At 39.7% G+C, this 25,305-nt stretch overlaps 1 protein-coding gene across 1 annotated transcript in view; it reads left to right on the forward strand.

Moving 5' to 3' along the window:
* Positions 1–25,305, forward strand: part of Sorcs3 (sortilin related VPS10 domain containing receptor 3) — a 609,790-nt gene that overhangs the window by 405,229 nt on the left and 179,256 nt on the right. Inside the window, exon 5 of the mRNA XM_031390639.1 lies at positions 917–990. Within this exon, the coding sequence (XP_031246499.1) occupies positions 917–990 (74 nt within the window). The remainder of the gene's footprint in view (positions 1–916; positions 991–25,305) is intronic.

Here is a 25,305-nt window from a genome sequence, read left to right on the forward strand (position 1 = left end):
GTCAGCCATGACATACTTTTTGATGTTTTTCCAAAGCCTTGGGGAATCATCGAGGTTTTTTTTTTTTTTTTACAAGTTGCTATATAGTATGACCTGCCTGTTTCTGTTTTTAAATTATTGTTAATGCAATGGGTATTCCACAGACACTTTGTATGCAATCAAGGTATATAAATAAAACAGCACATAGATAAATCTGAAAGATATAGTGTGCTTACTTCATGATTAAGTGTCAAGTAAATATAGGAAATGAGAAAGAAGAGAGATGTATAGGCTGAAATAATTAAAATGTTTTAATTTTTTTGTTTGCTTGTTTGTTTGATGTGTGGAGGAGATCATATTTGTGATTGTCTTTCTTGGAAGAGGGCAATCTTCTTACAGTTATTCCTGCCACCTTGCCAAGGCATGGGCTTGTTATCATCCTGACATTTCTGATGGCACTAAAGAGTTCCATTTCACAGTACTTATGTTATGTAAATCATAAACAAAGAAGTCAGAGTATAACACATTGTATATAACAGTAGCTTAGGTGGCAACTGATGAACATATTTACACACATGAACCTTTTCCTTCAGAGTACAAAATTTGATTGTTACATGTTGCCACATTCTTCAGGGTGAGACCTGAGTATGAATATGGATCAATTGTTTTAAAGCAAACAGTTATGAATTGCCTTTGATGTTTTAGCTATGAAGAATAAGTGATAGCCATCAGAAAAATATTTATACTGAGATCAAAATGTTAGTCAATTAAGAAGTATATCAAGAAGGCAAATATGTCTCTTGCATTCTTATCTGAGTATTGGGTGTCTACTTTACTGATACTCTGGTCCTGTCGTTCGTAGTGGAGGACACCTGCTTTGCTCTTCACACTTGTCCCTCATCTTGCTCATCATATTCCTTGCTTCACTGTCTTTCAGCTTTATAGCTCCATGGACTTCGGCAGACGATGGCAACTCATGCATGAGCGCATCACACCCAACAGGTTTTACTGGTAAGCACCTTTTGTGTACTCCCCACCTCTAGGACAAAGAAAAAAGCCATGAGATAATGGAGTGGCCTGAGCCATTCGGGGCACCTGCAGCTGTGGGAAACAAGTACCTCTGAGCTCTTTGCTACTCACAGGGAAGTTCATGGACCAGCAGCACTGACTTGTTAGAAGTGCAGAATCTGAGGCCCTGGCATGAGTTATGGAATTGGAACATGCATGATTTCTGGGCAGTTCTTGCTTTCATCGGCTTGGCAAAGCACTGAGCTAGTGAAGGCTTGTCACCAGGTGCTCTTAGATATATTGCCAAGCTCTCCTCATTTTGGAATTGTACCTATTCTATGGACCTGTGCTGCAGAGCGCTGTTTCCCAAAGACGTCCTGTAGAAAACAATTTCTACCATTTTTTTCTATTTTCATAGGAATTTCTATGGTCAAGAAACTTTAGGTCATAACTGTTCAATTTTATAATTCCAGATTTGTGATTTGTGTTAAGATAGGGAAGGCTCTAAAGAAGCCAAATCTGAAGGTACTCTAGAATCTTTCCTTATGTCACCTCTGGTAAACACCTCAGAACTCTCTCCACAGGGCATATACTGTAGAATGTTGCTGTTAGTGAATTCATGCTTTGAACAGGAAATTAGCCCATCTGTATAGTCAGAAGTGTTTTTATTAAGTAATGTTCCTTTAATCATGCATACTATTTTACCATATTAAAGCAAATTCAGTGTCCATTAGTCATACAGTTCCCTGTAATCATGAGATTCTTCAATCTTGCTTACTTCAGCAGAAGTAATAGATAAAGAAATAGGAATGAGAAAGCCTAGGGCAACATATATAATACATTAAATCATATGCTTAATTAAAAGTGAAAACAAAATTAAAGCACTTGAAAGTAGTATCTATTCACAACTTATTTCAAATATCTTCTAATTCGCCTTGAAAAGTCACGTGCTTGTCATTTGCACCCTACTCAACATCTAGATAAGTTGGAGATGATGGGAATGATGCTGACAACTACCTTGGACATGTGCCCAGTTACAGAGGTGCAGATGCACAGTTCCCCTTTGAATTCACAAAACTATGTCCAGAATTAAAAACAATAGTTGCCCATGCATACAATGGCAACCCACCAAGTCCTACTGTGCACAGTTCAGCGGTGATAGAAGAGAGAAACGAATTGCTCTTGATTTCACACCTGGCCTATCCTTACTGATTTTGCCTTTTGCAGACCAAGAGTTATTTTATCCATAACTCTTATTATAACTATTATTTGGTCTGTCTTTGGAACTATTAATCCTTTGCAGTAGACTAAGGCAGAAAAAGTCCACTGATACTCTAGCATTATAGTATACCTTTGCTCAGTAGAAATGGACCAATTTCTCAGTATGCCATTATTCAAAAAAAGAGGAAAAAATCCCTCTGCTGTTTCTGGAATAAACTTGAGATGGTAAGGCAGTTGTCCAAGGAGGGAAAAAGTAGAGTGTGTGGTATTAGCCATGCCATCATTGCTGAAGGGAGATGTTGACAGAAGTATATGCAGGTTAGGTAGTCATACATAAGTGGATATTAGCCATAAAATACAGGATACCCATGCTACACTCCAAAGACCAAAGGAAGATAAACAAGAAGGAAGGCACAAGTGAAGATGCTTGAATCTCACTTAGAAGGAGGAATAAAATAGTCATAAGAGATAGATAGAGGGAGGGTACTAGGTAGGGAGAGAGGATGGGAAGGGAAATGGGAGGGGAATGGGGGTTCCGGGTCTGGTGTGAGGAGGAACAGGAGGGATGGCCAGATGGCCAGGAGAATGAATGGAAATCTGCAACTGATAAAGGTGAGGAGGCAGGGGGAGTCTCCAGAAACAAAGAGAGACCTCAGATGGGGGGAAATCCAAGACTCAATGGGGATAACCTTAGCTGTGACTCACAGAATTGTGGATATGGAACCTGAAAAGGCCACCTCCTGTAGCCAGGCAGGAGCCCCAGTGGAGCAGTAGGGACACTGACTCACCCACAAAACTTTTGACCCCAAATTTATCCTGTCTAGAAGAAATGCAGTGATGGGGAATGAGGAAGAACATTTTCCTATCTTTGGCAAAGAGCCAGAGCAGAATGTTCCAGCTGCTCTCCACTGCTCCCTTCTTCTGTGGAACAGATAGAATAAATCCCCAGGTCCTGATAATTGTGTTTCATCTCTCTTCCATTCCATCTTCTTTCATATATGCCCTCATGGGGAAATCTAAAAGTTAGTGCCCGTGCCAGCCAGCCACATGATAGCCGAGCGTTTCGTTTTTGCAATTATCACGTCTCTTCTTCTGATGTATAATTGCTGTGATTATTCTTCTAGGTGTCATAGGAGTCACATAGGAAGAGCTCATAGTTTTCTGTCTGTTTTTTTTTCCATCAAAGATAGAATCCAAGGTTATCTATGGCTTTTAGCCACTTGTGTTGAAGGCACATGGTTGGTGTATGTAATAGGCATATCTTTTACCCTTTTGAGAAAATTCAAAGTATGTATTTCTCTGGTTAAAAAGGCAAAGTTTGGTCTTGGTGTGTTTTCTACATGCATCCAGTGGGAAAAGGGTTTGTCTTGCAGATGCACAGGGACACTGAAAGGAGACTGTTTGAATATGGAGAGACTTGATGGTTTCAGTTCTCTACTTCAGATATTTAAGTGGGCATTTGGTAATAATTCAATGGATCTATTTATGACCTAGAATCTATACCATAAGCCCAATGTTATTTTTACCACTCTTCATTAACATTATTATGAAGTAATAGAACTAACCAAGGAGATGTTCTAAGGCTACTTCCTCAGGAGAGAGGCTCCTGGGTGTGGTATTGAGGTGCTAGGGCATGCGGCTGAGAGGAGACATGATATGAACACTGAAGTAAAAGTCAAGGAGACTTTTAATTTTTAGTTTTTAGACACAGCATGATTGCGTGGTACATAAATATTCTCCAAATATGGCTAGTGATGACTTGGGCATTTGCAAATGTCTGAGGGATAGACTTTTATGAATGTGGCTTTTCTCATGCCTCTTTCAGCTGATGAAAGCAGAAGCTTAGAAAGAAATCTCAGAGCAGAGAATGCATTTTATATTCCAGAGGTGATTTCTACCCCAAGTGCTACCTAAGTGGCTATTGTAATGTTCGAGAACATGCTTTGTGAATTTCCTCATGAGCTGAGCCCTCAATGCTGGTGGGATAGTGCAGGTCATGAGACATAATATTTATTAGCATGCATAATAAATGCCTCCATAATTAAAACATAATACCTAAACATATCAAAAGAGCTCACCTAGGAAATCTTTTGATGCAGGATGACTTAGTGATCAGTCATGCTTCAAGAGGAGAGAAAACTGACTCAAAAAGCTCTGTGTTTATGGGTCATCCTTTTATTCATTTGATACCTGGCCATCTTGTAATCTCTGAGTCTCACAGTGCTCCCTCTTCATCTCCCCAAGTGCTCCAGAAATGGGAATTTACAAGAGCACATGAAGAGAATATCTTAATGTTCTCTATATGCTTTTCTTAGTCGACTTTAGTGTTACAGAAGTGTTACAGTCAGGTGGAAAGTTTGCCTGCTGGGTTTTCATTTTCTGTTGCTTAATTCCACTGAGCCGTGAGTGATTCTCATGGAAGATGCTGAACAAATAGGCACATTCTGTAGGAAAAGGATAGTTTTTGTTTGTTGATTTGTTTGTTTGTTTTGTTTTGTTTTCTACTCATCCAATGTTGGCACTTGTAGCTCACAGCTTCATCTCTATGGCCCTGTACTTTTTCTGGGTGTTCGCCCTCTGTGGGCATCTTCTGAATTGGGAACTGAGAAGAATAGCATATCAAAACAGTCCCCTCCTGCTATGTGCAGACAGGAGTCCTAGTGAAGTATTCTTTAGGGGAGGGACAATGGTATGGAAAAAAAAAACCAGGTTTTTAGTATTTTAAAGCTTGCCCTTCAAATATTACTCAAACCACAATTTTTTTATTGTTGTTGTTATTTGTTTGTTTTATTTTACATTCCACTTATGTTGTATAACAACATGAGCTCATTTATAGCTAATCCCCTTCCTACTTTATACATTGGTTTCTGCCTTCGGGTGTTTTGTCATCCCTCCCCTTAAGTGAAGTCTTCATTTAGTGACTCTCTAGTGAGCAGAACATGGCAGAGGTGGTGAGACTTCCCTATGGAGATTAGAATATAAGAGGACAGCAATTTTCATGTGTGTGTGTGTCCTCATGTGAAACCATGATGTTATTCGGTACTCTGAGGAAGGCTATATGCCAACTGAAGGATGTTTCCCAGTTAGTAAGGAACCAGGCTGCCAGCTGGACAGTTTAATGCTAGCTCAAAGATAAATGCTAATTTAAGACATGCAAATGAACTTGAATGTAGATCCCTCACTAACCAAGTTTTTATATGAGACAGGAACCGTGGCTAATACTTTGAGAGAAAGTCATTGGAAGCTCTTTGTGCACAGTTCCCCGATCCTGAGCCACAGAAACAGCCGAATAGCTGTTGGTTTTAGTGTCTTCCTTAGGTAATTTGCTGCACACAGATAGCTAGCATTTTTTGAGTATGTATTTTAGGCTGTAACTGTAGACCTCTGCTCACATATTCTGCCATGCAGTCATTCACTACTTGCATCTGGCACTATATCCTCTTTGATATCAAACTTGATGTTGTTCTGCCAAGTCTTTAGTTCTGATTTTACCACACAGAAGTCTCTCTATGTGTGGCTGTTCTGAACGTCTGATTCTCTGAACCTGTGGTGTTTGAAATTGATCTCACTCTTCTAGAACAGTTCTCAACCTGTGGTTCCTGATCCCTTTTGGGGTAACATATCAGATATCCTGCATATCAGATAGTTACATTAAGATTCATAACAGTAGCCGAATTACAGTATTGACGTAACAATGATTTTATGGTTGGGGGTTACCACAACAAGAACTGTATTAAAGGGTCACAGCGTTAGAAAGGTTGAGAAGCACTATCCTAGAATGTAGCCTACATCTTGCTTCAAAACTAGTCTTTTTCTATTTAGCTGAGAACTCATTTTGAGTGTAGATTATGATTCCTGAAGAACCAACTGCCGAGTCACCCTTAAGCCATTAATGCATTATCTCTGACAGAGACAGAGTTAAGGAATGGGCAGGATGCCTTGAGATTGCTTCCTGGAAAAAATCAAGATCTTTTCAAACAAAGTTAACATTACAGGCTGCATTTTTGATGCTGTCTCCAAATGTGCCTCCACAATTTTGCAAACATAGTCATTTGCCATCTCAAGTAATGGCATTTAGGCATCGACCTGATATAAGGGATCAGATTTAGAGGCTCATTGCAGAGCAGGATATACCACAAATAATATTTAATTCAGCTATCCCTTACATATTTAAAATGGTACAGCAATTTAAAAATACATTATATTCAAAATAATCCATGCAAGGTCAGGAAGGGAGATATGAGAGCTCAACTTGGAAGCAGGAACTAGTTTTTACTCTGCTGATGGAGGCCACTCATGCTGTGTGGCTACTGGAATCTTGGCTATACAAGAACTAAACAAAATACAGTGCTCAAAAGATATATGCTGTAGTCAGCTCGTATCCTGAGGAATCGAGCAGGAACATCCCCACAAAGAGTAGTGCTTTGGATGGCTGTAGTTTCCTGGCATCTTATAGCTACGGCAGTGCTTTCGGGCTACACGGATAAGCTGGAAATGGCAATGGCAATGAATTCTTCAGCAGTTTCATGAGTAGCGAACAGAGCCAGAAGGAACTATAGAGAGAAGAGAAAGCTATGAAGCCGAGCATCTCAAGCACAATGTAAAGGACCAAAGGTGCTGGGACTATTTACACTGCAGGCTCTGTCCTAGGCTGTGGGGATGAGAAACTACATCCTTTTCTCACTAAGGACATCTAAGTGTTTAATTCCCCTTGGTCTAGAGCCATATGTAAAAACAGTCAGCTCTAAGGACATGTCATAGAACACGTTGAAGCCTGCGAGTGTTAAAACAGCACACAGGTATTTCCCTTTTACAGTTCTACAGGCTGAGTCTACAGAATAATAACATGGCTGCCTTTGGAAGGCACACTCTTCTAGCTCATAGAGAGACACCTTCCCTAAGTTTCTTCAGGTAGGTAGGGGGAGTATGTAAGCTGATAGATCTTCTAAATGAGCTTATTGTCTCTGGTGGGGCCCATCCTCCATATGTCACCAGTGTTCCTACCTGCACATGCTATCACATCGCGGGTCGAGCTTCAGCATGTGTACTTGTGTGACACCATTTGGTCCACAATGAAGGGTAGAGCATGGAAGAGTTAGGAAAAGAATCAAAAAAATTCTACAAAAAGTTCTATCAAGAAAATTCCTGCAGCAGAAACGAAGAGCAAACACTAGAATTAGAGAAATTAGTTTTTAAAGGACACAAATGAATCACTTAAAAAACTTTATTTTTTTTCTTGTGGTAGACATAATAAAGCTTTTGTAGACATTCCAAGAACAGTAGGAAAATTAAGAAAAATAACCTTTTCTTTTCATTATTTCTCAAATGCCTAGAAAAAAATCATATTTGTGTTCCTATCCTTACCTAAACACTATAATATAAACTACATTAGAGTTGTCATAATGCTGTTTGTAGATTGTTTTTATCTTGTTAGTGTGAAATTGAATATATTTCTTTACAGCCCTCCATTCTTCCTAAACATGGTTTAAAACTTTCATTGTGTTTAATTGGGGGCTACATAACAATTTAATAATTATTTGTCATTATATTGATCTTGTTTCTGCAGTTTTACCCTTAAAAAAATCATTATAATGTTTTGAAAACCTGAAAGTAATTATCTTAGAATTTATTATTATTTTTCATAATGGATTATTAAAACAATATATATAATGTCAAATTCTTCTTCAGGAAGTTTGGGCCAGTTTTTACTCTAACAAAGACATCCTTTCATTGCTTCTTATGAAAATTGATTTTAAAAAAAATAATTAAATTTAGTATGTAAAAATAGATTTTCTTTGTTTTAATTTGCATTTCTTATCAGACTGGTGAGTTTGGATTATTTTCATGTATTTATGACTTCTTGTATTTTTCCTCAGTCTTAATCTATCATGGGTTCTTTAATGCATGGTTTCCATTTTTCTTTCACTATTGTCCCAAATTTATCCTTCAGCTATTAATCATTTTATAATTTTTAACTTATTGTTTTAGTTGAAAGGATCATGCTCTCAAATGTTTTCATTTCTCCCATCAAAATGTCTCCTGTTACTTTATTTTAGATTGTGCTTTGTCCTTAGGCATATTAATTGATTTTATGTTTAAATTTAGTAGTGTGTAATAGGCAACACATGACATAAATAGGCTGAGCTATCATCTACATTATGGTTTGGAAAGCTCCTACTAACAATCAAGTATTATATTATATTATATTATATTATATTATATTATATTATAGTTTCGTATAGTTTTATGGCTATGAGCTAGAGTTATTTTAAAGGAGGAAACCTCAATGGAGAAAATGCTTTCATAAGAACGAGCTATAATCATTTTTTAAATAAGTGATTGACATGGGAGAGCACAACAATTGTGTGTGGTGCCATCTCCAGACTGGTGGTCCTGGGTTCTATAAGAAAGCATCCTGAACAAGCCATGGGAAGAAAGCCAGTAAGCAGCACCACTCCATGGTCTCTGCATCAGCTCCTGCTTCCAGGTTCCACCCCTATTTGAGTTCCTCTCCCAACTTCCTCCATTGATGGACTATTATCTGAAAGTATAAGCCAAATAAACCATTTTCTCCCCAATTTGCTTTGGGTCATGGTGTTCCATCACAGCAATGGAAAACCTAACTAAGACGTTTCCAAATCTCCCACTTTCAATAAAACATTAATTAGGGTACTGGTTAGAATTAAAGCAAACATATCCATTTGTTTAAAAATTATCAAATCATTTCTTAATATTCAAGTTTCACTTTTGACTACTATGTGTGCTTTTTATTCAGATTCTGTGTTTATAACAAAGTTACATACATTTTTTCCTGTTAACCTAATATAATTTTACATAATGTTACTGCTATGCATTTGCACTTCTGATTTTGATATTTTTGCATCAACTGTCTTTGGATTGATATGAATGACCTGAATGGGGAATCTATTGAGATTATGCTGAGGATGAAAAGCTCCTGTTAGCCTCGTATGGCTAGCAAGGGGAGCTTGTAGTAGACAGAAGTAAGAACTCAGAACAATGTGTGGCACTGTCCAGTGGGAACACTAGTACAATTGTAACAAGGGGGAGGTCACAGCATGTTTGGAGAGTGCTGTTTGAATGGGAAGTGTTTTCCTTAGACCTATGGATTTGAACAACTGGTCTCTAGCTGGTGGTGGTGCTTTTTGGTGGATTGTCAAATTTTGGGAACTATGGTCTAGCTTGTAGATGTGGGTTTTGGAGAGTAAGCACTGGGGAAACACAGTAATCTTTTCTGGTTCTTGACTGAGCTTCCTGATTTCTGATCTTTTCATGCTTCAAGTTCCCAACTCCAACCACAAGGGATGCAGCAGAGGCTTCTGCCATACATTCCCTATCTTCCCCTACTGATAACCCCTGAAAATGTGAGCCAAAATGAGTGACAGCTCCCCAAGGTAATTTCTTTGAGATAATTTGTTATGAGACCAGAAAAATGACTACCACAAAGAACAGTTTGTAGACTGACCGACAAAAGGCTTCCTACCTTCTGTACTTAGAACTTTTTGAGATGGATAATTGTCTTATGCATTAAATAAACTTAGCCCGATCCCATGGCATGAGCTTCTAAGTTCCAGTTGTGACAGCCTTATCATCTCTGAAGACACTGCTAAATATTCTCCAAAAAGGAAGATATTTTATCCTTTGCTTATCTTACCTGGAGAATCAGTTTATTGGAGGGCGAAGGGAGAGAATTATTGCTTAGGAACACTGATAAATACAGCTGAGGAAGTAGAGCAAATACAGATTGTCCTGTGCTTCAAACGCTAGGGAATGCCATGGACTTGTTTCACTGGAGAACGGAGAATATTCATCTCTTGAGCAGAGGAATGGCATGCTCGTCTTGTTTTATGAAGATTTATTAGTATCTTTCTGGTGATACTCAGGTGTGCTTTCTGTGTGCATCTCTGTCAGTGGAAGATGCTGATTTTCTTCTCATGATAAATGTTAATCTTCTAAGGCATTCTGATCCCAAGTTACATTCTCCATCAAAATGTTAGAAAACTGTAAACTTTACAAGTATGCATTTCAGGCTCGTTAGGTGGTTTCACAGGTAAAGCACGAGGAGTTATAAAGCATGAGGATGAGATTTCTAATCTATACAACACACATAAAGCTGGATAAATCCCTGTGAACACATAATTCTTATGCCAAGATGGGAAATGTGAGTCCTGCAATCACCCTGTCTCTGTCTCTGTCTTTATCTCTCTTACACACATATAGTTAAAGAAATAAATGACAAATTAAAAGTATATGCCTCATGCACATTTACTTTAAAAAGATACATTTTTGTCCACATGGAAACAGTAGCATTAAAGAATTTTATTAAAGGCAATCATTTTAACAAAGCACTTTAATTAGTTTGTCTTCTAGTTTTGTACACCTGAAAATAAATTTTCTGAAAATTATAGTTAGAGCACATCGTTATTATGCCTTCTTAAAAAAGTTGCACTTAAACGTAAACAGTTTTATGCATGCATGGTATTCATGCAGATGACTTGTTGGTGGCAGAATAGTCCATTGAACTGATGCATTGCCATTTTTATGGAAGGGTTATATGGAATCTGAGGTGGAAGGACTGTGGGAGACTATCTGCTGTAGTGATTTCCCCAACAATGCTCTTGGAAGCTCTTTCCAGGGTCTGATAAATTGTTCCTGAGACAATGTGCAGCTAAGAGAAGCCTGTGAGGTGTACAATGAAGAGTTCCTGATCCTCCATTCTTTTCTTCAGCCAGAATTACCTATAATCTTAGTTTATTTTATGTACCATGCTTTAGCATAAGATTTCCCTTAAAGACAGAAGACCACCCATTAAAGATGAAGATAATGTGGGGGTTTCTGGGAGTGGTTGGGGATGAGGGGTGGGTAATATCAAAATAAATGCATGAAATTCATAAAGAACTAATAAAATAGAGGTATATGAAAAGAAGTAGTTGAAAAGTTCGTGAAATATAGGGGGAGGTTTCGTTGTGTGGATGGCATCTGTGGGTAGGGTGTTCTTCCCATTCTCTCCTCAATGCTACGGATGCCATGCTGAAATGTCTAGTTCCACTTTGATGGTATAAATGCTTGCCAGACTCAATTCACTATGAGGGTGATGTAAGGACAGCACCCGGGGCCCATGGCTCTATCAGTGGAGCGCTGTGGTCTGCTAAGACCATCTGCTTAGTCACATGGACAGGCTTTGGAAAATTGAGCACGAATCATCAGAAGTCAGCCGAGGAGCATGAGAGGCAGTGGAGGTTTGAGTCAGGTAGTTTGATATTGTCTTCTCTCAGCAGACTGACTCTCAACCACAATGCTTTTCTTTGTCTATATGTATTTGTCTATTTGTAAATCCAGCAACTCAAAATAGTGCTATGTCGTTCACTTTGTTATGAAACCCATGGTGCTGCTCCCCAAATCAGGAAATACTCTTCACCTTTGGCCTTCTCATTCTCATCTGATCTTTAGAAAAAAAACATGAGTGATAGATTAAGGCCTTTCCTTGTCTTTCCCATCTCACTGATGATGAGTCCTGTCATAACTGGGCATTCTCCAACCTTTAACTTCACAGTATTGCAGAGAGCTGTCAAGTAATTTGGGAAGCACTGTTACAATGGAGGCAGAGAGAAAGGAGAGCGAGAAATCCCCTGGGGAATCTTTGCTCTGCCCACTCAGCAGTTTGGAGAGATGCATTGAGATGGAAACATTGAAAAGGTCAGACCTGTAACCAGTGTGATCTATAGAAAGGCACCAATATATGCAGTAATTGCTAAAAAGGAGACTAAAGACACTGGTTTTCGTTTTTAAGTGGGATGGCCATGTACTTTTCCAGGCAGTTCTGAGAATGAGAGATCCTACTTCATACATCTCCTAATATCACTCTCTTCATTTGCTAAATGTCACTTATGGAAATAACTGTGAAAAACAGTTGTCTCTCAGAATCTATAGATCCACTGATCCTGTATATAAAACACCATAATGCTTACCAATAACATCTTTATTAATATTTTCTATACTAAATAATATTAGTACAAGTATTAGTAGGTACTAATACTTGCATTATTGGAATACTAAATAGTTTCTAGGTTACTTGTAATATCTAGGATAAAGATAATATAATAAAACTATATTGTTTTAGAGAATGTCATCAGCATTAATAATGACAATAGAACTAATACATAATCAATACAGATTCAGTTTTCTCCTGCACCTGGTTAGTTTGAGGTTGATTAAATCTCTGAATGCAGAAGTGGTAGAAATGGATGGTTAACTGTTGAGCAAAAGATTGAAGTTCATACCCCTCTACTGTCCTCCCTTAGAGGAAATTTAGCACATGCCTTTTATGAATGGGAAGAAACATTTTCTTCTTCTTTTTTGTTTTTTGGTTTTTTTTTTGGATTCTTTTATTTTGGTTTCAACATATTGTTGTATTTATTAGGACTAGTCCAGAGCTGAGAGGAACTCAAATTAGGAAGAGAAAGAGAAAATCCATGGTCCGTGTGGGTAGTGCCAAAGCTGCTGCTGCTTCTGTTTTTTTTTTTTCTCAGCGTACTTACACCCCAGGGTTACTCAAAGATTTCTCCAGATTTCTGATGCCCTATTTGTAAGCTTCCCAGGCCCAGGTGGAAGCTGTGAGTCTAATTTCTACTCTCATCCCGAGGGTCTCATCCTTTGCAGCCTACTTGTTAATCTTTCACTGATGGTGTTGGGAGAAATGGCTTCCATTCCTTCAGCAGTCAACCACAACCTTGTTTATCAGTTGGTGTTCAAGCAAGAACCTGTAGCCTATTGACCTGAACTACCTTTGAAAATGTAGATTATTGAGCCCTACCTAGAAATTCCAAATTCTCTATGATTAGACCTGAGCTTCAGGAAATAAGGTCCCATTCCTTAGCAGATTTCATTTGGACACCCAGAGAAATTGACTAGAAGGTCATTTTGAAAACCAGGAATACAGGTTGGTAGGTTATCCGTTGTTCCTGCTTGCCTAGTACAGAATGAATCCTCAAAACTACAATCCTTTCCCTTTCTGGGAAGCTCCTGAAATCTATAGTAAAAGATATTTTTTCCCTAAAGTCAATAAAGACATTGTCACCTCCAGGCAATTAAAAAAAATGCATATACTCCTGCCAAATGAAGTAACATATGTAAGTGTGCTCTGAAAGTTTCAGAGGGTTATTAAAATGTTCTGTATCAATAAAATGCAAGGCATTTATTAAAGTATGTTATTTTTTGAACCACCATGGCATGAATAAGGTTATTGATTTCATCTTGATATGTTTACATGTAGTTACTAGGAATTCCATTTAAGAGACAGTTTTGAGCTTTCACTTCAAAACATGCATGCACACTAAGAAATTTAAAGGACTAAAGATCTTGTAGAAGGGTTGATATTCCAATCTCCAATTCAGTTTGAAATTATCCAGCCCATTCCCATATAATTTTATGATGTCCTTCCCTGGGTACTGTAGTCATGTCCTTTATCCCTCAGCTTAGGATCTATCCATGTGACTTTCATTGGAGAAATTCGGAATGTGAGCCTTGAGCATGTCTCTTTGGTAGCTGTGACTGCCACACCTCAAGCTCCATAGTAAACCCATGGAGCATAATTAAGCCTTTTCCACTCTGAAGATCAAGCTTTTCTATACTCAGGGAATGAAGCAGGGCATCGCCTCATGCTCATTCACCAGAAGCCAATCCCTCAGCTGGCTCTTGGATTCAACAGACAGCAAAATGACCAACAATTACTTTAAACTATTACACAATTGGGTGTGATTTCCTTTATAACCCAAACTGTAAAGATGATGCAGCAGGACAGAGGGATTGAAACAACTGGACAGATCTTAGGGGGAAAGGACTGTCAGTTCTGGGAACAAGGTACATCCTGAGAAAGCAGGGCCCAAAAAGATTGTATTAAAGTAGCACCCAGAGTGTTTGAGAGACTTGAAAGGTCTTGGTTTTTGGAACAGATCATCTGTATGCTTGTGGGTTCCCTGATGTGATGGGTAAGGGCAGACATTGCAAGTGAAGGAGGAAGGAGCAGAACCTCAAAGGGGAGCATGTGGGATGCATTCAGGAGGCTGTTAACATGTCAGTCTGTCAAGAAATTCAGGGTGCCTTCCCATGGGAAGATGAAGCAAAGAAGGCTGGGAAAGATTAAAATAATGACCGTGGAGTTTTTAATGTCGGGCTGAACATGATTTCATTAAGACGTGGACCACTGAGGGATTTTCTGAGGGATTTTTGGGGTGGACCATGCTCAGGACTGACTTTTGTGGAAATTCATAGTTACAGCAGCAGCAAGGGCAAATATGAAGAGAAGTAGCTGGGGCCATCAGGGGCCACCAGGGGCCACCAGGGGCCAGCTCAGAGGCCTGTAGCCCGAGGTGATGGATTCCAAAAGGAGATACAGGCACTCTGAGAAATCAGAGAAAATGTACTCTCTCTACAATTAAAAACGTCAAAGGACATCATCTTACAGAAAAATAAGTTCAGTTCTTCCTCTGATCTCAGAATGTTGATATTAGAACAGGTAACATTTAGACACGAGTTCTACTGGGAATTAAGTCAACAAGGCAAGATGACCACAGATTTATAGACTTTACAGATAAATTTTTAAACAAGACTCCAAGTCAGCATACTGTTTACACGGTTCTTGGAAAGTGTGCTCTGGACTAAGGCGTGATTTTCTCTAACATAAGAAGGCACGGAAGACAGTTTCCTGACTGGATTTTTATCTGTGTGTTTTGGGGGATGGAATGAGTAACTGTAGTGCCATTCTTTTGGCAAATAGACTTTGGAGTAGAAAATAGTATGTACAGGGGATTTACTGGGGCCTCATGGGAATGACTGTATATTTGAGGGGCAAGGGGAAGCTCTGGATAAAAGAAAACAGAGCTGTTTTTAAGATATAATAGTAGACCTCATGGAAGCTTGTTCCTGAAGTGTCCTCCAGAGAGAACCTTGAACTAAGGGCTCAGTTCTTTATATTTCCACAAAGATCTGCAATACATTTTGGTCAGCCATCAGGGGAGGAGTGTGAATTTACCCTGACACTGACTGTAGAAATGTCTCATAGCCTGATCAACCACCCTCATATCAACCATGAACAATGAACTCCTGGAATACATGCTGATATTTCCATTGTCATACATTCCAGTGACTTATATTGTTAAACAACATGCTAATGTCATTAAAGGCATTGCTGTCATCATGTTCTGCACACACAAGCGTGTGGAAAATGTAGTGGCCCAGTAAATGGGATTGGCCACTGATCAAGTTTACATTATTGCTATGCTGTAGAATGAGCTTGGGCCCCCCACAGCCCCTCTTCTTCATTTATAAAACAGAGATAGCAGTAATAATTTATCTCCGGGGGTGGCATTATGCAAACTAGAAAATAGCAGGGTTTGCTTGTGAAGTAGAAAATAGTGGGCTGGTCTTTTATTATTTAAAAAATGCTGTTGTCAATTTTAATCACTAGTGTTTGTGAGTGGGTTGGCTAGACAACTGTCTAACTCTCCATGAGAGAACAGAAGCAGAAAGCAAAGAAAAGGGCAGGAAGATAATGGGCAGGAGGGGTCAGAGACTGTCACATTCAAACAGTATATATGCCCTCTCCCATAAGGACTAGTAATGTCATTAGAACAAAAACTTAGCCAGTCAAAACTCCATTCTTTGGGTACGGAAACAATCATTGTAGGCATTCAACAAAGCTCTGTGTTTTGTTTCTACTGCCTTCCATGCCATGCATTATACTTATTTAAGTTCTTTGTTTCAGTGCCACCACTGTGCCAGGGCCCCATGAGGCACATTTTGATGGAAGTGACAATCTTTTAGACTCAGAAACCTACCTTGGTTCTATAAAGAAGCTTGTCACCCGAGGACATGATTTTGAACTGGGAAGTGAGTGAATCCAGAGAGAAAGAACAGGCAGGGAGGTAGCCATGGAGAAATGTGCTGTTGTATGCCATTAATCACTAATTGCTAAATGATTTTATTATATGGCAGCCATAAAATATCACTTGAGGTTTTACAGCCAGTTCTAGCTTTAAGAAAACAATTCCTTATGTCAAAATGACTATTAAATTAAGTGACTCCATATTAAACATCCTGTGGACTGAGCTGATTGATGAGACTGTGGAAGGAATACCACTGTTTCCTTCCAGCTGCTCACAGGAAATCAACCGCCGTTTCTCCCCAAAAGACATCGACCTTAGTTACCCAAGAAGAATGCTGTTTTCTAAGGGACACATGGGTGTTTAGAGTTAGGAGTCTTGGGGAAATAGGCCCAGAACCCTCATTTCACAGATGAGAAACTGAGCCCCAGAGATACAATGTGATTCAGTCACAATCACTATGCCTGTCCTGTCATGTTGCTGGTACTAGTACTTCTATGTTCTCTGTCATTTCTAGTCATCTTTTCTGTCCTGGTTTCATATCAGACAAATTAAACTTTGGGAAACTCTTTAGTACTCAGCTTTGCATGTCACCATTTCTAAGATAAGGTGTGGTGTTTCTCAACTTTACCCAGCTGCATCCACTATCCAGACTTTGCTTCCTCGTATGACAGATGGAAGTAGACCCTGTAAATTGACCAATAAGTTTTGACCTCCCAATGTGCTTTCACCAACATTTACACGGGAGCACAGTGGAGACAGCAAACATTCACCAGCCACAGTCATTTCTATCAGAAAACTTATAGTCCATCTAGGAGACCTGATCTTGAGGTGTCCAGTGCCCCCTTGTATTCCTCTGTGATACAGATAACCAGAGCAATAGATAATGATAAGCATCCTCTATCAGTGTCTCCTCTATGGTCTGGCATAGTGAGACTTTACAGGAGGAGATCATCACAGCCGAAGCAGAGACTGAAGGCTTGACATCAGAAATGAGCATCATTATCATTTGAAGGCGATGAGGAGTGAGAGCTTCTCTGTTGCATGCTGAGGAAGCCAGAGCAAGCAAGAGGCTGATTGTGAGAGGCTTCAAATCAAGGCTGAACCACCTGCAACTCCTGTTGTCTCTGTGGTTAGGACTGCTGATCTCTCATTTACCGCTCGGTGTACTTATCTCTAACTAGATTAGGAGCTTTCTCTAGGCAGAAATTCTCCCAGATGATCTCTGTGTACATTCCCTTACACAGTTTCGAGAACTACAGCAAGAGCAGAAAGAAGACAGGAGGGAGGGAAGGAAGGCCTCTTTTTCCTATGGCATTGACAAAGGGCTGCATGCAAGGAACCGGGAGAAATAGCAAGGCTCAATTTGCTGAGATGCCCTGTAGAAAATCCAAAAAGCTGTCCACTGGCCCATGGGTCCAATCTCACATCTACAGCTTGTCTGTGGTTTTCCTCAGGACGAGAGCTCTAGATATGTAGCCAAGTTCCCAAGGTACCTGAAGATGGCCCCAGACTGTTACTTCTCTCCTCATTAGGTCTTTCAAAGAAATAATATACTTTCAGTCTACTGGAAGCCAAACGCTGTAGTGGACAGTGGGACACAATATTAGACAAAGAAAGCATGGTCGGTAACCACTTTTAACACATTGCAGCAAAGAAAGAAAAAGGATTTAAATCAATGCCACTGTGAAGCGAGTAACAGTAATTACCAGCTATAGTTGGAGCAAGTTAATATCATTAGTATTTGTCATGTTGCATGTAAAATTAAGAGATCCAGTATACTGGAGTGTTGGGCTTCATGACTGATGTCAACCAGGAGCCTAACCCAGCACAGAGGGGTCCTCGCAGGTAAGTGATCTCTCAATCTGTATAAGTGAGTGTGAGGTGATGTAGTAGTTAGAGCTGGTGTTGTAGATTTGGGTTCTAGCTCAACTGTCCTACTATGAAACTAATTGTGGTTCATGCCTTCTTCTTGTCCAATAGTGGGAAATACATACAACCATTGGCCCCTTCACAAAGTCCACAGTGAACCATGAGACTGGCACTGGGCAACACACTGCCACTTGTCTGTGAAAAGAGAATAGATCAGCATATGTATTGTATTTAGAAATCTGTATAGCAGCTTGGAAGATGGATATATTTTGTTGTATCTGTTAAAAGTGGGGAGATTAGAAAATTAATTCATCACACAAGGTTTGAAAACCTGATTTAGGGTGTGGGGGTGTAATTGTGCTGGCTGGAATTCTTGCCTGGCATGTGTGTGGCCTTGAGCTGGGAACTCAGCACTGAAGAATCCAAAAGAAGGAGCAAAATAAACAAAAAAGAGAGAGCTGTATGAAGTGATTTCTGAGAGCCTTTCAGTGCTATGTGCTCTTAGCTCAACTGGGAGAATGTTCATTCTTCTGAAATGCAAGCTGTGCAATACTCAGTGTGTGTTCCACAGCTTGGACTTGAGTGTTTACTGAGGAGAAGGTGTTTTTCTAGAAAGAACTTTAGATGGTTGTTAGCCTTGAACTAGAAAGTAGAAATTGTCATAATAATGAAAGAGTTATAGGTGCTAATTTTAAAAGAATCAAATGCTGCCCTTTTCTGCTGTGCTAATTACAAGGATAAAGTGAAAAGATCAGGACGAATCAGACAGAGCATCCTTATTTAAAAAAGAAAAGGAAAGGAGAGAGAGAGAGAGAGAGAGAGAGAGAGAGAGAGAGAGAGAGAGAGAGAGAGAGAGAGAAGAGGGAGGGAGGGAAGAAAAATCCAATAACTTCAAATGACCAAATATATATTATTTGATGTTTGTTCTTTCTTAATCCATTTCACTCCCATCAAATTGCTCAAAAGCTACTTTGATTTATAAATGGAATTTAGGAAGTTAGGAAACTGAAAAATAAACAATTTAAACTTTGAAAGATAGCTCCCGGGAAGCAGAGTAAAGGTACTTAAAGGATTTCCATTTCCTAAGACCCTAGAAATGCAACGGATTGGAGAGCTCTGTTTAACCGCTGTTATGGATGGCCCCCTGGGTAAACTTTATGCTTTATAAAAAGCCAATACTCAGAAAGGGTTTTGTAAAAATAATATTCATTCATAGGCTCATCCAGTGGAACAATCTGCGGCTGACATTTTGTGAGCACGTTGCATGAAGGACATGTCTTAACAGTAACAAGTGCCTGCCCCGTGCCAGCCCCAATGATACTTCTGCCCTTGAATGTCTCTTTGTTGATTCTTTCTTTATCATTCCAGGTTGCAGACAGGCTTTAGATATCCTTGCTAGAACCTAGTTGGACGTATAGCAGTGAATGAATGGAGAACAATCACACTGGGGTTGGGCCGAGGTTGGAGTATGTTAGCTAGTACTAATTGCCTGCCGTGCCTGTGCTGGACACTTGCTGCATGCTGTGGTGTTCAGGAGGAAAGAACTGGAATAACCCATCACCTATTCCCATCCACTCTCTCTTGATTAGCCAAGTAGCCTTTGTCTCAGCTCTCTAACATGACTCTCTAGTTGGCTAGCCATCTTTTGGCAGTCTTTGTGATGACTCTTCTTTTCCCCTCTGACCCCAATTCTTCCCTACCTCTTCCTTCCAGCAGCACAGGAATCTACCATATCTCAAAGGAACCGATCTATAATGTATACATAAACATGGCTTTCTTCTTCATCTCCTTGGCTCACTTACCTTCTCTGTCTTTTTCTGTTGTGCTGAAAGAATGTCTTTATGCTTTTGTGAGCTTAAATTTCAATTGATCCTGTCTCTTTCTATCCTTTAGGAGTCACTTCATTCTCTCTTGCCTGTCTGTCTGTCTGTCTGTCTATCTATCTATCTATCTATCTATCTATCCACCTACCTACCTACCTAACTACCTACCTACCTACCTACCTACCTACCTACCTACCTACCTACCTACCTACCTATCTATCTATCTATCTATCTATCTATCTATCTATCTATCTATCTATCTATCTATCTATCTTTCTACCTATCTACTTATCTATCTATCATCTATCTCTGTTTATATCTATCCATCTATCTCTATATCTGTGATCTGTCTTTATCATCTATCTATCTATCTACCTATCTATCTCTTTGTTTGTTTATCATCTGTATGGCTGTTTCTATATAATCTCATCTCAGTTTCAAAACATCAACGTTTTCATGATAGACACAATTTTATTGGCCAATTCAGATTTTAAGAAACAAAACTGTTTTATAAGCATTATCCCTAATCATTACCATATTTTCTTTACTGAATTTTGTAAAATTACTTATAAAGGATATGATGTTATCATTTGAACCACCATTGAACTCACAATGGTCTGGCTGCTTTTTATGACTTATACCCTTGACTGTAATCATGTCTGATGCCCAGATCTTATGATCATTTCTCATTACTCATCCCACCCAATTTCAGCAGTTGTTAACACTGTTTCTGCCTCTTTCCAAAGTCTGTTTGCTGAAAACTTCACTGGTGTGTGGTTTCCAATATGATTTTTTCCATGTCTTCTTTGTTTGAAAAAGGACAGTTTCCCAGTAAGCCACACCCACACCACTGATTAAAGTTTCTGTACATATTTCTAAGCCCTGTGTTTCAGACTTTCCAGAAAATTATACATGCACACACATACACACACACACACACACACACTCACACAAGTCACACAATACTCTTTCTCACTCACACTTGCACAATATACATACACTTGCAATAACACTCTCGTGCACACTCTTACACACATTCATACATTCTCACTCACAGTTACACACACACTCACAGGCACACACACACACACATACACATGTGTGCACACACTCAGATACAGTAGAAGACGTTCATGTGATGTCTATTAGATGCCTCCAAACCTTTGCCATCTTTAACAGGATGCATCATCATTCCCAAACAGTATAAAAACCGCATCATCTCCTTTCCTTTATTTGGTCTAATGGTTTCCAGAGATATCTGATTGTCTTTTTGTCATGTTAGCATAATTCTTCTCTGACTTTGAAATACCAAACCACATGAACAGCACTCATGTCTTCCATGAGTCTCAGTCTCTCTGTACCTTTGATTCCTATGCTGAATTTACTACTCATATAAGAGCCTTTCTTCAGACCCACCCTTCTCCATTCTTAGTGCGATTCCTTAAGCTACCTGTTTTCTACTACCCAAAGGACTTTTTTGTTTCCTTATTCATTTCTAAAACTCACTTTGAAAGAGGTCAATCTTTGTTTAAAAACTTCCACTGCTCACAAGAGAAAACTAACAAAAATTCAAATAGATCGTATAATGGCACACCAGTGAGTCATGATTATTTGTGAAGTGTGTCATGAAAAATGTATGCCAATAATTATGAACTTATGTTGATGAGCTATCACCTCTAAAATACTTTTTGAAATTTTAAGGCAATTCAAGGTTGTCAAAAATTATGTCATTCTTACATGCCTGCATTTCTAAATGGACAGAAATCAATGGAACGGTCGTGAGTGTGTCTCCAACCTCTTCTGCCTCTATCATTGGCCACAGTAAGATCTGTTTTAAAAGAACTGGAAGTGACCAGGTGGATGGAAGCCATTGCAATGCAGTTTTGTTAAAGATTCTTTGAGATTTTGCTCAAACTCAACCATCTGTGTTTTTGTGTGGGGTGTGTGCATGTATGTTTGTACACAAGCTCATGTGTGTATTGTGTGTGTGTGTATGTGCATGTTGTGTGTACATCTCTGTGCATCTTGTGTGTTGTATGGTATATGAACTTGCTAGTGAGAATGTGTATACTTACATTTGCAAGTGTACATGCACATAGGTACATAGTCATATGGAGTCCCAAGGTAGATCTTGACTATCTTTCCCTTATCCTATCCAACCTTTGTTTTTCTTAACAAATTTTTTATACTAAACTTGACGTTCATCACTTTGACTAGGCCTGCTGACCCATTAACTTCAAGAATCTGTCTTTTGCTGCCTGGCCTCAGTGTTTGGGTTACAGAAGCTCAGTATTACCACCTATCTTTTGACTATTAAAAAAATGGGTACTAGGGGTTTTAATTCAGCTTTTTATACATCAGCCAACATCCATCTCTCCAGCCCAAGGTCATCTTATGTGTGAATCGTGTCTAGCATGGTTTTTTTTCAGTCACAACTGAAAAATGCTAGCACCCAGATATGACGTTCAACCCCTTGATCTTGGCATGGGCATCCTTCTTGTGACACATTCCTGAGGCAGTGTTCCAAACTCACAGTTATCTACTAAGCCTTTTGTCTCCCCTGATACCCTATACTGTTGTCATATTCCTTGAGACCGTCCATTACTAGGACCTCAGTCAGGCTTCTCCTTGACAGGGCGTGGTAGGAAGGCATCATGCAATTCTGAATACACCCAGAAAATCAGTTTATTATCTTTTAAGTTACACCTTTTAAAAAGAAGCTCTTCTTTCAAATTCCCAGGTTCCCTTCTCACTCATTTCAGAGTGGCTAAGAGCAAGTTCAAGGAGATACCTGCCCTTCCAAACACCTATTAAATCTCTAATATTGTGAGCAGATTTTCTGAGCTGCCTTGCTTAATGCTGATAACATTGATGTCTTCCTCAAAGGGCAGCTGTGAGGATTCTATCATAAAACTAACTGTGCCTGGGGGTCCCTCTGTAGCCTTTTCAGCAAGCTGAGATAAGTCTTCAGCTCCTTCAGGCTTTCTGTAACCATGTTCAACTGGGGTTGATTTACTTTGTAGCTTTTCAGTATGTGAAGCAAATTAATTCTCTGGTGAGTTACATGTTGTTTCAGGGGAGTTCTTTGAGACATTCCAACAGGGAGGCTTTGGAATGCTGTCCCTTCTATAATTAATACATAGTTTTATGTTGCAACTATCAGCAGATGTGTTGTTCATCATGTATTCAGACTTGATAAAAGTTGGCCATTCTCTCTCTCTCTCTCTCTCTCTCTCTCTCTCTCTCTCTCTCTCTCTGTGTGTGTGTGTGTGTGTGCGTGTGCGTGTGCGTGTGTGTGTGTGTGTGTGTGTGTGTGTGTGTGTGTGTCCTCTGGGCAAACTGGCCTCTTCCTTTCTGCACCTTTCTGAGCCCTCATGTTCAGAGCTTCCTTTAGTCTAGCCAGATCTTCAGCTTAGTGGCTCAAAGTCATGGACATTATTCTGATTTCTTGAGACTTAGAAAGGCTCCACTGTCTGGTTGGGTTGCACTTCCAAGGGGAGTCATTGAACCATCACATTATCAAATACTCTTTGCAGATAACAGAGGATGTAGAATCAGGCTCCTCCCCAGGCTTTGCATCTCTGTTCCTGAGGCTTGTTCAGTGCCATTTAAAATCCTCTGAAATCATCAGGATTAGGAGGATGAATGTACATCACTATCATCAGCATTGTTGCCTGTCAGATCTTTAGGAAACCTATATTTTTGTCAAGGAAGCTAAAGTTTTGTATGATTAAACAACCAATTCAAGTTTACACAGTAAGTGGCAGATCTGGGATCCAACCTAAGCTGGCATTCATTCATGACTCTGTATACCTACTGTGTCTCAGATGATGTCTCCTTTGAGGTTTTTAGGAAATTTACTTCATCAAGACATATCAAGTTAGAACTATGTGGCATCTCTCAACTTAGGTCCTTTGCCTGAGAGGTTCTTCCCAGCCTAAAAACAAGGGACACATTTATACTTTCAATGGAACTAATGTCTCCTTTGAGAACTCTGCACCGGAGGAGACACCTTGTATTTTCCCCACAAACCACAGGATCCTCCCTTGATAGTGAAACAGCATGATCTCAGCAAAGCTGACAAGATGTTTCCATGTTTGTTAAACAAGAACCATTTGTTTAGCTCAGGAGCATCTGTTGAATAAACAAAATATCTGATGTGCCATTTGCTCACTGGAAATTAACAAACCCTTTAAAAATGGCAATTTGTCAAGAGTTCTATGAGGCAGGATTCATTCTCGGCAAGTGAACAAATTGAAGACTTCCTTCCCAGGCTTTCCAGAATCTCCCAGAGCCAGCTGTGCAGAAAAAGTTCAGTTTAATTCTTCCATCATTAAAGAAGATATGCACACAATGGTGGCGAGGAAAAGCGAGTGTCCTGTTATGGAAATTGAGGCATCCTGGGGGATGCATCGTCCAGAGCAATTGATGTGAGCTATTCTCCTTCTGGGCTCTGTTTCCATTTGGAGAATGGAAGTCTCCTGTGTGCGAGACAGATTTTCCTCTTCCATGCTGTTTCAGAAATCATTTGGTATTCTTCCTGTGGTGTTCCATGAAGCAGGCATGGAGGAGGGTGTTGATCTTAAACCATGAGTAAAAGGGACTGGAAAAAGGGAAAACCCCATCACCTCTCTTAAGGGATGCAGCCGTTATAAGACACTGGTAAAAATCAGTCCCAGCCCAGGTCCACTTTTGCCTTGCCACACAAAAAATTCATAGTGTTTGTTCAGCTTCCCTTAGTCCTTGGTCCTGAATCCACAAATTCCCATAATGTTTAATCCAGGCACACTGCATAAGGAGCAGTGAACAGTGAGTGTCACAGGTGAAGAGCTTTGTGTTTACCTTCATCTATAGGTGAGAAAACCAGAGCTTAGGTTAAGAACAAAGCTGAAATGTGATTCAAACCCACACAGATGGGGTGCCTGTTGACTTGATCATGGGCTACATTTGCTTTGGACAATCTTTGAAGAAATAAGGACCCTTGGGTCCCTTGGTGTGAAAACTGAAGGGGCAGGACTCTGAACTCAAGCCCTACCCTCAGCAGAATTGTGATTTACTGTGATTCCTGGCTAGTGCCTACAGGCTTGAAGTTTATATGCTATTCTTGCTGGGTTGCAATTCAAATTCTTTATTTAGAGGGGATTGGGAAGGGAGGGGTGATTGAGCAGGATCAGGAGTGCTCAGGCTTTATATAAGTGGGTCCCTGTGGACTCCAGTTAGAAGCTAAGGAATTAGCTGACTCTGGGCCCTCTGCTTCTTGCTGCCTCATCTCCTCCCATTAGCTCTCTTAGCAATTGATCTTGTAAACTTTCTGAATCAGAGAAATTAAAGATGAAAAAGAGCCTATTAAGTGATCTTGCCCCAGCCCAGGACTAGGCCGAATGACTCCCATGGGAGGGGTCTGGAGCATCTGGTTCACTTTCATTTGGATTTTCCCAGGGGGTCTGACCTCTTCCTCTTCCCCTAGGCAGCCATTCCCAAGCCAATGTCTGCAGGTGCGAGTG

This window comes from Mastomys coucha, unplaced genomic scaffold (genome assembly GCF_008632895.1).
Source record: "Mastomys coucha isolate ucsf_1 unplaced genomic scaffold, UCSF_Mcou_1 pScaffold21, whole genome shotgun sequence".
Classification (NCBI taxonomy): domain Eukaryota; kingdom Metazoa; phylum Chordata; class Mammalia; order Rodentia; family Muridae; genus Mastomys; species Mastomys coucha.